The following is a 13,392-nucleotide window of genomic DNA, read 5'->3' as shown; positions in this document are numbered from 1 at the left end:
TATTGTAATATATTAAATAAATTAAATAATTCTTCTTTTGTGCATGACTGATGGATTCTAATGGATTGAAAATGGCGCGCTGGAGCGGAAACCTCCAGATCTCTACATCATATACATCACGTGAGACCCGCTCAAAAGAATGCGGATGCAGTCGATCCGTTTATCATACAGATCAGTGAGGTCTCCGTGCGCGGCGCCAGATAGAGGAATAATAATCAAACTACGAGAGACGTGCTTCCTGCAAGACGCAGCAATGGATGTCCGTCGCTACTTTAAAACGCCCAGAGAATGGCTCGGCGTGGCGTGCACACTGCTGTTAATCACTGAATCGGTTGTGTGTGACGGTGCAAACGGGAGGAAGGAGCAAGAGTGTTATAATTATGCTGGTGGACACGTTTATCCCGGAGAGGCTTTCCGCGCTCCCGTCTCTGATCATTCCTTACACCTGAGCAAAGCCAAAAGTGTGTTTCGCGCATTTATGCATTTTAAAAGCACATGCATTCTCAATGTATAAGTTTAAATGGAAAAAAAAAATTGAGCTTAAGGATTTTTCTTAATCTATTAATTGTAAACCAATGTTATTTTGCATGTAAAAAAAGTGTGCATGTATCTCTAACAGCTGTCAATATTTACTAATTAGCCTGTTAGCATTTTCTCTTATTTGATAAATATATGGAGTGATTTCAAATGAACGTCTATTTGATTGCTATATAACTTATTTTGAGAGAATGAAAGTTGTATAAATTCAATATTATGTCTGCATGAAAGTTCACATCAGCGTTTGAGTTATTAATATGTGCGCAGTTTGTTTGTGCAGATCTGGTCTTTCTTATTCGGCTTGTGTTTTTTGATCAATCTTTTAAGGACACGTCATGGTTTAAGACTTGGATCCAAGACAATTTTTTTAGCATGCATTAAGAAGACTGTTGAAGCTCTTAAAGAGACAGTAGTTCACACATGCATGTACACAAGCTGAAAGATCTGCATTAATAATGTACTAACCTTTCTCTGTTTCTTTCTCTTCTAGTTTCAAAACCAGCTCCACACTGGGAAGGGACAGCTGTGATCAATGGAGAATTTAAGGAGCTGAAACTGTCAGATTACAAAGGAAAATACCTGGTTTTCTTCTTCTACCCTCTGGACTTGTGAGTATGCTTTGACTACATAACGTACACTACCTGTCAAAAACTGGGAATCATTAAGATTTTTTAATGCATTTAAAATAAGTCTGCTGCATTTATTTGATCAAAATTACAATTAAAACTGTAATTTTGTGAAATATTAGTACAATTTAAAATGACAATTTTTCTATGTGAATATCTGTTAAAATTGTATTTATTCCAGTGATCAAATCAGAATTTTCAGCATCATTACTCCAGTCTTCAGTGTCACATGATCCTTCAGAAATCATTCTAATATGATGATGATTTGCTGCCTAATCATTTTCTTTCGGGATTCTTTGATCCCGAAAAATAAAAAGTTCAAAAGAACAGCATTTAATTTAAACTAGAAGTCTTTTGCAATATTGTAAATGCACACATGTCTTTGACACTTTTGGTCAATTTAATGCATTCTTGCTGAATAAAAGCATTGATTTAACTTTTCTTTTTCTTTTTTAAACCTTCTTCCCCCCCAAACTTTTAAATGCTGTTGTATCACGGTTTCCACAAAACTGTTTTCCAGCCAAAACTGTTTTCCAACATTGATAATAATCAAATACATTTTTTTGAGCCGCAAATCATCATATTAGCATGATTTCTGAAGGATCATGTGACATTGAAGACTGGAGTAATGATGCTGAAGATTCAGCTTTGACCACAGGAATAAATTACAATTTACAATATATATATATACACACACCTATTTGAAAGCATAATAATGTTTTGCAATATAACTCTTTTACTGTATTTTTGACTAAATAAATGCATCCTTGGTGAGCAGAAGAGACTTTCAAAAATATAATGATTTTAAACTCTTTTTCTCATGAATCTGATTACACTGTTGTATTATTGATCCACAGCACGTTTGTGTGTCCTACTGAGATCATCGCCTTCAGTGATCGCGTGCACGAGTTTCAGGACATCAACGCAGAGGTGGTCGCTTGTTCGGTGGACTCGCAGTTTACTCACCTGGCCTGGTTAGAACACACACACTCTCTGAGTCTACATATGTGTTTAAAGGGATAGTTTATCCAAAAATGAAAATTAGCCCATGATTTACTCACCCTGAAGCCATCCTATGTGTATATGACATTCTTCTATCAGACGAATACAATCGGAGTTATATACAAGTGCATCATATCCATCATAAAAGTGTCCAAAACGGCTCAGGGGGTTAATAAAGGTAAATCATGGGCTTATTTTCATTTTTGGGTGAACTATCCCTTTAAGATGATAGTATTGTGTATATGAAATGTTATATAAGTGAGGACTCATTGCAGCTTTTTCTTTTCTTTTTCAGGATCAACACACCCAGGAAGCAAGGAGGTCTCGGACCAATGAAAATCCCTCTCCTTTCTGACCTCAGCCACCAGATATCCAAGGATTATGGAGTCTTTCTTGAGGATCAGGGACACGCACTCAGGTACTAATTATAATAATCATAATAATTTGTATTTATATAGTGCCATTCCAACACCCAAGGTCGCTTTACAAAGATAGGTTAAGGAACAGAACCAAATCAACATCAAAGCACAATTAGAGCTTAGATCGGGCCCAACAAATCAAGCCCGACCCTACCCGAGCCCGAGCCCGTTGTGTCCGAGCCCGGCCCGGCCCGACACATTCACTGTAATTATGAGCCCGAGCCCGATTTAAACCCGACCATTTTTAATATTTGGGCCGTTATAACCAGGCGCGGCGCCAGGATTTTTTTTAACGCAGGTGCTGCTGTGCTAGATCATTTAGGCTACAGGGGGAGCTGCGCAGTTATATATATTATATAAATACTATTAATAAATGAGCAAAAATTGGCCACTCAATATTAAATATTCAATTATTTTAATTATCACAATTAAAGTTTTAATTTTATTAAATTGGACAAGCACAACATTCAGCATTCAATCAAATATTCTTAAAGATTAATTATTATTAATAATGTTACTTCAACATATTGTTATTTCAACATAATATGTGTGTGAGCAACAAGCAAGATGTGCATTTGTAAATTCGGTGACAGCGCGAGTTTCAAATGGTGTAAGTGACCGCGGCGCGCCCGCGACTCCATGTCATGATTATATTGTCTGGTAAATTGCTTTTTATGTATTAAATCTAGGCAATTGGTTGATGAAAAATGTATTAAAATTAAAATACAATTTATACTAAATGAAATTCACTTTAAAGAAAAGCTTTCTTCAAAACAAAACTTAACAAACTTGAAACTAAATGTGCTTATTCAATGGCTAAAACACGTAGGCTACTACATACTCTCTTTTTGAACAAATTGCAGCACATTCACTTAATTCTGAATTTTGCACATGTTGAAAGGAATTTGTTTGTGCATAAAACATATCTGTAACATTTATCACATTCATAATTGTGCGTGCATTTATTAATTATTATCTTAATGAATAATGCGACAAGGAAGAAGCATGTAAACTTGAGTTGTTTGTTTATTCAGAAATAATTGAATGGATCGGAAAAGTAACAAAAGAGGACATCGAGGGCTGAGGCTGACTACTATCATAATTTCTGTCATGGCAAGACTGCTTCATGTGTCTGTTCATCGTCGAAGTCCCCGTTTTTTTTGCTGTCATAGGCGAGCAGCGTGCCGCATTTAATGCACGAGACAAAGCCAACACACATGTTGTCACTCCCCACGACTAGTTTAAAATGTTTCCATACCTTCGATTTTCCTCCAAACTTGCTCAAAGTTAATTCTCCTGTTTTAATTTTTTTCTTTGCTTCTTCAAGCACTTAAGCTACAGAATAGTACAGCAGGCACAGCAGGAGTGATGCGTCACGCGTGCGAGACTGCGAGTGCGAGTGGACAAGACGCTGCGCATGACACGTGACGTGCTTTATCAAGGGCCCGACCCGACCCGGCCCGAGGACAGTGGCAGGAAATATCGGCCCGGCCCGCGGGCTCGGGCAGAGAATCTAAGCACAATACACATCCCATGGGCAGAAAGTAATATACAGAAGTCGCTCACAAAGTTAGGTTAAAGCTTTAGTTCACCCAAAAATGAAGATTCTGTCAGTAATTACTCTCCCTCATGTTGTTCAACCCCGTAAGACTTTCGTTCATCTTCACAACACAAATTAAGATATTTTTGATGAAATCTGAGAGCTGTCTCACTCCTCCATAGGCTTCTCTGTTATTGAAACTTGCCAGAAAGTTAGTAAAGACAATGTTTAAAATAGTCCAAGTGACTCCAGTGGCTCAACCTTAAGGTTATCAAGTGATGAGAATACTTTTTGTGTGCAAAAACAAACAAAAATAACGACTTTATTCCACTATTCATTTTCTTCTGTGTGTTTCTCTGAGTGAGTTCACGTAGTGTAACAGCGCAGCGCTTCTGGGGTGTACGTCACGCGCATCACACACATGACCAGCGTCGGCCAATAGCGAGCCTCCGTTCTGACGTACAACACAGAAGAACTAGCCATCCTATTTTAAAAGAAAAATATCTTAATTTGCGTTCCAAAGATGAACGAAAGTCTTACGGGGTTGAACAACATGAGGGTGAGTAATTACTGACAGAATTTTCATTTTTGGGTGAACTAACCCTTTAAAGATACAAACAAAGAGGGATTCAAACGAATAACATATCCATAACAAGGTATCATTTACAGACTGAGAGCTGAAGTGTAATATTCAGAGAAAAAATGTGTTTTTGAAGGAGAGGAGGGTGGATACTTGACGGATGTTTTGAGGAAGAGCATTTCACAACCTGGGAGCCACAACACTGAAAGACCTTGCTCTCATATTCACCAGACTAAACTCAGGGGTGACGAACAATCCCACACTAGAAGAGCGTAAGGCTGAGGGAAGTCAGATAAGTGTGTTGGACCAAGGTTATGGAGAGCTGTGTAAGTGAGGATTAGTACGAAAGCGTTGTCGGGAAAATTCGGTTCGCGTATCTACGCGCATACCAATAGACTGAACTGGTAATACGCATGTGCACGCCATCAGCGCTCTCACAGGTTTCACGTTTGAAGTCTGTGTAGAGTTTCCTGTTAAAACGGTGTTGTGTTAGCAGCCCCTAAGTTAATAACTAATGATCGTTGTGACGGAAGTGAATCCATCAAATTAACTTTAGCTGGAAAATAACTTTATTCAAGAACTGCTATAAAGCCAAATCTCTGTTACTTTAAACTATTCTTGTATCTCTGTAAAGCCGCTTTGGAACAATCTACGTTGTTAAAAGCGCTATATAAATGAAGGTGACTTGACTTTGAAGTTTGTAAGCCAATGAAGGTGATGTGCTCATTCTTTCTTGTGTGAGTGATCAAGCGGGCTGCAGAGTTTTCATCAAATTGTAATTAATTAGGCCAGTAGCAGTTTTAACATTAAGTGACATGACACCTGATGCACGTCACTATGCTTATATTGGCACATCCGGTCTTCATTGGCACGTGTCAGTGGATAGTGTTACGGCCAGCTCGTTTCCGACCGCAACATAAAGAGGTTTACACATACAAACAAACGGTTTGCATTGCAAGCTTATTTATTTGGAACAAAAAGGATCTGTTACAGAAATATAACACAATGTCTATGGATTTAAAAAAACAAGAGAAAATAATAGTCCAATGGGGTAATAAATGTTGGTGAATAATAGACAAACTAAAATAGAACAAATTGGAGCTACTTTCCACCAGAGGAAGTGACGTTGGGTAAATCAATCCGAACATTTATACTCTCCACCCATCAATTATCCAATTAACAGTGACGTCACAGTCGGATGTTATACTGCCACCATCAGGTAGAGAATAAAACGACAGGGTCGTAACAATAGTGACGTGTCACTTATATTATCGTTACACACTGACTGACACCAAGTCGAGGAACATGTCGCTGTGTGCTGTGACACCTCCAGTAGTGACTGACAGATTAATCGAGCAGCTATACTGACGACAAAATCCTAAATAAATAGCCTAATTTTGTAATTTGTGTCTGTATTTGATTGGCATGTGCCACTGAATGTTTTGTAATCTCTCATGGGTCACTACGAATAACGCATTAACAGTCGCGTCCGTTACTGTAAACCTTTATTTTTGCATGACGCACGCCAGTAGGTGTCAGTATGAGTGAGTATAACACTGGCCAGTAGGTGTCAGTATAAGTGAGTGTAACACTGGCCAGTAGGTGTCAGTATAAGTGAGTGTAACACTGGACAGTAGGTGTCAGTATAAGTGAGTGTAACACTGGCCAGTAGGTGTCAGTATAAGTGAGTGTAACACTGGACAGTAGGTGTCAGTATGAGTGAGTGTAACACTGGCCAGTAGGTGTCAGTATGAGTGAGTGTAACACTGGACAGTAGGTGTCAGTATAAGTGAGTGTAACACTGGACAGTAGGTGTCAGTATAAGTGAGTGTAACACTGGCCAGTAGGTGTCAGTATGAGTGAGTGTAACACTGGACAGTAGGTGTCAGTATGAGTGAGTGTAACACTGGCCAGTAGGTGTCAGTATGAGTGAGTGTAACACTGGACAGTAGGTGTCAGTATGAGTGAGTGTAACACTGGCCAGTAGGTGTCAGTATGAGTGAGTGTAACACTGGCCAGTAGGTGTCAGTATGAGTGAGTGTAACACTGGCCAGTAGGTGTCAGTATGAGTGAGTGTAACACTAGACAGTAGGTGTCAGTATGAGTGAGTGTAACACTGGCCAGTAGGTGTCAGTATAAGTGAGTGTAACACTAGACAGTAGGTGTCAGTATAAGTGAGTGTAACACTGGCCAGTAGGTGTCAGTATGAGTAAGTGTAACACTGGCCAGTAGGTGTCAGTATGAGTGAGTGTAACACTGGCCAGTAGGTGTCAGTATGAGTGAGTGTAACACTGGCCAGTAGGTGTCAGTATGAGTGAGTGTAACACTGGCCAGTAGGTGTCAGTATGAGTGAGTGTAACACTGGCCAGTAGGTGTCAGTATAAGTGAGTGTAACACTGGCCAGTAGGTGTCAGTATAAGTGAGTGTAACACTGGCCAGTAGGTGTCAGTATAAGTGAGTGTAACACTGGCCAGTAGGTGTCAGTATAAGTGAGTGTAACACTGGCCAGCGCAAGATTCTCATCTGTGGCTTTAATATTTCAAGTCCTTACAAAAAGTGTAAAAAACACTGGACAGTAAGTGTCAGTATGAGTGAGTGTAACACTGGCCAGTAGGTGTCAGTATGAGTGAGTGTAACACTGGCCAGTAGGTGTCAGTATGAGTGAGTGTAACACTGGCCAGTAGGTGTCAGTATAAGTGAGTGTAACACTGGACAGTAGGTGTCAGTATGAGTGAGTGTAACACTGGACAGTAGGTGTCAGTATGAGTGAGTGTAACACTGGCCAGTAGGTGTCAGTATAAGTGAGTGTAACACTGGCCAGTAGGTGTCAGTATGAGTGAGTGTAACACTGGCCAGTAGGTGTCAGTATAAGTGAGTGTAACACTGGCCAGTAGGTGTCAGTATAAGTGAGTGTAACACTGGCCAGTAGGTGTCAGTATAAGTGAGTGTAACACTGGCCAGTAGGTGTCAGTATAAGTGAGTGTAACACTGGCCAGTAGGTGTCAGTATAAGTGAGTGTAACACTGGCCAGTAGGTGTCAGTATAAGTGAGTGTAACACTGGCCAGTAGGTGTCAGTATAAGTGAGTGTAACACTAGACAGTAGGTGTCGGTATGAGTGAGTGTAACACTGGCCAGTAGGTGTCAGTATAAGTGAGTGTAACACTGGCCAGTAGGTGTCAGTAGGTGTCAGTATAAGTGAGTGTAACACTGGCCAGTAGGTGTCAGTATAAGTGAGTGTAACACTGGCCAGTAGGTGTCGGTATGAGTGAGTGTAACACTGGCCAGTAGGTGTCGGTATGAGTGAGTGTAACACTGGCCAGTAGGTGTCAGTATAAGTGAGTGTAACACTGGCCAGTAGGTGTCAGTATAAGTGAGTGTAACACTAGCCAGTAGGTGTCGGTATGAGTGAGTGTAACACTGGCCAGTAGGCGTCAGTATGAGTGAGTGTAACACTGGCCAGTAGGTGTCAGTATAAGTGAGTGTAACACTGGCCAGTAGGTGTCGGTATGAGTGAGTGTAACACTGGCCAGTAGGTGTCGGTATGAGTGAGTGTAACACTGGCCAGTAGGTGTCAGTATAAGTGAGTGTAACACTGGCCAGTAGGTGTCAGTATGAGTGAGTGTAACACTGGCCAGTAGGTGTCAGTATGAGTGAGTGTAACACTGGCCAGTAGGTGTCAGTATGAGTGAGTGTAACACTGGCCAGTAGGTGTCGGTATGAGTGAGTGTAACACTGGCCAGTAGGCGTCAGTATGAGTGAGTGTAACACTGGCCAGTAGGCGTCAGTATGAGTGAGTGTAACACTGGCCAGTAGGTGTCAGTATGAGTGAGTGTAACACTGGCCAGTAGGTGTCAGTATGAGTGAGTGTAACACTGGCCAGTAGGTGTCAGTATGAGTGAGTGTAACACTGGCCAGTAGGTGTCAGTATGAGTGAGTGTAACACTGGCCAGTAGGCGTCAGTATGAGTGAGTGTAACACTGGCCAGTAGGCGTCAGTATGAGTGAGTGTAACACTGGCCAGTAGGCGTCAGTATGAGTGAGTGTAACACTGGCCAGTAGGTGTCAGTATAAGTGAGTGTAACACTGGCCAGCGCAAGATTCTCATCTGTGGCTTTAATATTTCAAGTCCTTACAAAAAGTGTAAAAAATAAATAATTAAAATAATTTGTTAGGCTACGTATCTGTAAAGGATTACACACCGAGCTATTAGCAATCTTCTTTATTTATACAAGTGCAAAAACATAAAGTAGCACTGGTATCACAAAACATTCAGTGACACATGCCAATCAAATACAGACACAAATAACACATTCGAAAAATATTACTGACTTTAATGCGTTTAATTGATATTTTAAATATCACAAAATTAGGCTATTAAATAAGATTTTGTGTCACAATTACGTCAGTATAGCTGCTCGATTCATCTGTCAATCACTACTGGAGGTGTCACAACACACGGCGACATGTTCCTCGACTCGGTGTCAGTGTGTCGTGTGTCAGTGTCAGTGTGTCACGATAATATCAGTGAGTGACTCATGTCACTATCCACTGACACATGCCAATGAAGACCAGATGTGCCAATAAGCATAGTGACGTGCCATTGGCTTCTGTGTGTCAGATGTCATGTCACTTAATGTTAATGTAAAAGAAAACCTATTGATTTTTTTCAAAAAGAGAGTTCAGTATCATGATATATATATCTCAAATCATGACATGAGGGTATATTTACACCCCTAAAAATCATAGATGTTCAGTGAAATATCAGAGCCCTGGTTTTAAAGCATGTATTGCAATATGTTTTTATTCCCCCTGTCTTCTAGAGGTCTGTTCATCATCGATGATAAAGGTGTTCTCAGGCAGATCACCATGAACGATCTCCCAGTGGGTCGCTCAGTGGACGAAACCCTCAGACTGGTGCAGGCCTTCCAGTACACGGACAAACACGGAGAAGGTACAGCATTTACTCATACTTTCACATCTGGCATTGCCTTCTTTTTAAACCCCTAGTTTTATCTGAGAGACATATTGTTTTAGACTTTAATCAGTTTTAATCTGAATGATAGATTATAAACAGTGTTTGCTAGAGCTGCCAAAGTTAATCCATGTTTAATCTCTTTCAATCCTTCAAAGAGTTTGAGATTGATTGTTTGAACTTAAACTTCAAAACGGTAGAAAATGGGTTTTCATATTGCTTTAAGTTTACAGGGTTGTTATTGTCAACAAACCATTAAAAATACAGTAGTTTTCAATTATTGAAATACAGCTTAAATGTACACAAATATTAGATGGAAAAAAATGTAAAACTTCAATTAGAAATATTGCCTTGGCAACTAAATTAGTTATTTAAAATATTAAAATTTAGTTATAAATTTTAAACTAAGTTAACTGGAATTACTAAAAACAAATAAATTATAGATGTATAGAACTATTTAAAAAGAAACTAATAAAAATGACTAAAACAACAAAATTACTGAAACTAAAATTAAAATCTAGACTAGAAATGTAAAAATAAAAGCAAATTCAAAATATTAATAAATACTATAACAATAGATAAGTAATACTAAAATAAAACTGGTTCAGGAGTGTGATCAGATGAAGAAGTGAAATAATAATAATAATTATAATAATATTATAATATTATTAAATAACATCTGGAGTATCTACATATTTATTTCTAGTAATTGTGTTATGGAAGGCAATGACCAAAATTTAAGTTTATTAAAAATAACAATAATGTTTACATGATTAAATAGTAAAAAAAAAGTAATTACTTTTCCATGAAAAATTGTATATGATGATATGCCAAAATGTTGAAATGAAGATCCAGCGCTATGTTTCTTGTACCAGAGTCAAGTATCTCTTAATCATATTTTATATGATCATAATTTATATGGTTTAAATTCTCTTAACAAATGATATAACCCAGCAAACACTTCAGAATAATATTATCAAGTCAATCGTGAATCAATTTGAGAGTTTTTATCTAAAGCAAGTTTTAAATTGTACTTTTATAGTTTTTTTTTTACTTAATACTCGCCATTAAAATATCCAGGGAAGCTGGCATGGCTTTACACACCAGACAACCAAAACATTGTAATATAAAAAGCTTATATCATACTTGAATAAGAAGTGTAAGAGCATGCACTGACATACATGTACGAGTTTTGTTTGTGGTGTTTCTGACTCTCTGTGTGTCTGATATCAGTGTGTCCGGCTGGATGGAAGCCTGGCAGTGAAACGGTAAGATCTGACCTCGATTTCAGTGTGTGTGTGTGTGTGTGTGTGTGTGTGTGTGTGTGTGTGTGTGTGTGTGTGTGTGTGTGTGTGTGTGTGTGTGTGTGAGCGTGTGTACTGTATGTGTGTTTCTCTGCAAATATATACAGTGTCTCTGTGTCTCTCTCTCCACACAGATCATCCCAGACCCCGCAGGCAAACTCAAGTACTTTGATAAACTCAAATGAGGTTAATGTTTCACTGGAGGTTTTTGTTCTGGTTTGTGGCCAATCGCGGTTTCCAAAGTGCAGAATAAAAGGAGAGTTTTGATAAACATGTGGTCTGTTCTGTCTTCTGCAAAGTGTGTCTGAATGTTCGTATGCCTGGAAAAGAACTGGTTTCTCATGTCATAGAAATGAATGTAATATTAGCCATAAACTATAGAAGATTGAATTGAGAAAATTCTACCGCTTTCAAAGACAGTTTTTGTGTAAAACTTCACAATAGGGTCTCATTTGTTGACATTATTTAATACATTAACTAACATAAACCTTTGTTAATGTTGGTTAATAAATGTTAATGTTCATGTGCATTTAACTAATGTTAACAGATTCAATTTTGGATCTTGAAAATATTAGCAAATGGTAAGATTAACATGAACATGAACTAAGATTAATAAATGCCGAAAGTATTATTAGTTCATGTTAACTAATGAACCTTTTGAATTTTGTGTTATTTGAGATATTTGTATTAGGGTTATTATAATTAACTAAAAATAAAACCATAAAGTGTGCTACTTGAAAGAAAATAAATGGTAAATGAAATATTTTAAAATATATATATTTCAGCTAATTGCCTAGGAAGCCTTTCTCATTTTCATTTAGTTTAACTTGATGTACTTGAACACTAAAAGTATTTCAAATAAAATAAAAAGACAAACTCTTTTGCTGCTATTATGTGATACGGGTACGTTTAGGGACAGGTGTGGTGGTGTGGGTAGGTTTAAGGGTGGGCTAAGGTGTAAGAGAAGGATCAACAGTGTAATTACAAATGTAATTGCACACATTCATTACAGCTGTAATTACATGCAGGTATTTTTTTAAATATAAGTACAATGTAAAAACATGTATGTACACAAAGTCTATTGTATCAAATTATAAATTTCAATGTAAGTACACAGTACTTAAAGCCACTTCATTTAAAGTGGGACCAAATGGTTAGCCATGGAGAATGATTGGTCAAAGGTGTGTGAGCCCTGACAGAAACACATGCATTGATCAGATGTGTCTGACACTAGAGGGGGATATGGTGCCGTTTTTGAAGCACACAACCATCAATCCTGTCATTAAAGGAGTTTTTCTGAAATGAAAGTAAATCAACAGTGATGCTTTTGCTGCTGCTGTAAGTGCAATACATTCTGTAATACAGACTGAATTATTAGAGCTAAATTACTCTGAATAGGAAACATTTGATTATATTTAAAGGGGTCATGACCAGGCGCGGATTATATCAATTTTAATTTTTAATTTTAATAATAATAATAATAATGAATTTTAATAAATTATTTTACTATGTGATTTTAATCATACCTGTTTTCTTCTTTCATGATTCCTTTTAAAACACAGAATCAGTTCTTTCTCCTGTGAATTTGTTTCTGCATGGGTCCGCCACATGCTCTCCGTGCGCGCACTGACTTAACGTTGTGATAGTCTACATGCGAGTCGCATCACGTGTAATGACAGACAGATGACCTCCAGGTCTAAAGCAGGCGGGATATATACAGTATAGTTCTTATGGAAAAACCAGCTTGACCAGTTCAAGCTGTGTTTTGGAACATGGTAGCTGGTTAGACCACCCAATACCAGCTTATGCTGGTTAGACCACCCAATACCAGCTTATGCTGGTTAGACCACCCAATACCAGCTTATGCTGGTTAGACCACCCAATACCAGCTTATGCTGGTTAGACCACCCAATACCAGCTTATGCTGGTTAGACCACCCAATACCAGCTTATGCTGGTTAGGCCACCCACTACCAGCTTATGCTGGTTAGACCACCCAATACCAGCTTATGCTGGTTAGGCCACCCAATACCAGCTTATGCTGGTTAGGCCACCCACTACCAGCTTATGCTGGTTAGACCACCCAATACCAGCTTATGCTGGTTAGGCCACCCAATACCAGCTTATGCTGGTTAGGCCACCCAATACCAGCTTATGCTGGTTAGACCACCCAATACCAGCTTATGCTGGTTAGACCACCCAATACCACCCAATACCAGCTTATGCTGGTTAGGCCACCCAATACCAGCTTATGCTGGTTAGGCCACCCAATACCAGCTTATGCTGGTTAGGCCACCCAATACCAGCTTATGGTTAGGCCACCCACTACCAGCGACCACCCAATACCAGCTTATGCTGGTTAGACCACCCACTACCAGCTTATGCTGGTTAGGCCACCCACTACCAGCTTATG

The 13,392-nt window shown here is 38.8% G+C and overlaps 1 protein-coding gene across 1 annotated transcript; it reads left to right on the top strand.

Moving 5' to 3' along the window:
- The first annotated feature begins 206 nt into the window (after positions 1–206).
- On the top strand, positions 207–11,251 carry prdx4 (peroxiredoxin 4). Its single transcript, XM_082171303.1, has 7 exons — positions 207–461; positions 1,028–1,145; positions 2,021–2,137; positions 2,461–2,583; positions 9,525–9,655; positions 10,910–10,944; positions 11,115–11,251. Exons 1-7 carry the CDS (start codon positions 254–256, stop codon positions 11,163–11,165), a joined length of 783 nt encoding a protein of 260 aa, XP_082027429.1. The 5' UTR covers positions 207–253; the 3' UTR covers positions 11,166–11,251.
- The last annotated feature ends 2,141 nt before the right edge of the window (positions 11,252–13,392 follow it).

The sequence above is a fragment of the Leuciscus leuciscus genome (assembly GCF_965113295.1).
Source record: "Leuciscus leuciscus genome assembly, chromosome: 5".
Lineage (NCBI taxonomy): Eukaryota > Metazoa > Chordata > Actinopteri > Cypriniformes > Leuciscidae > Leuciscus > Leuciscus leuciscus.
Note: the sequence above shows the minus strand (reverse complement) of the source record. Positions and strands in the feature narration are given on the sequence as shown.

Excerpts from the sequence above, each read along its gene's own strand:
- prdx4 (XM_082171303.1), top strand. The coding sequence starts at position 254 with ATGGATGTCCGTCGCTACTTTAAAACGCCCAGAGAATGGCTCGGCGTG. Across the intron at positions 1,146-2,020 it reads TTCTTCTACCCTCTGGACTT|CACGTTTGTGTGTCCTACTG; the intron begins GTGAGTATGCTT and ends ATTGATCCACAG. Across the intron at positions 2,584-9,524 it reads GATCAGGGACACGCACTCAG|AGGTCTGTTCATCATCGATG; the intron begins GTACTAATTATA and ends CCTGTCTTCTAG.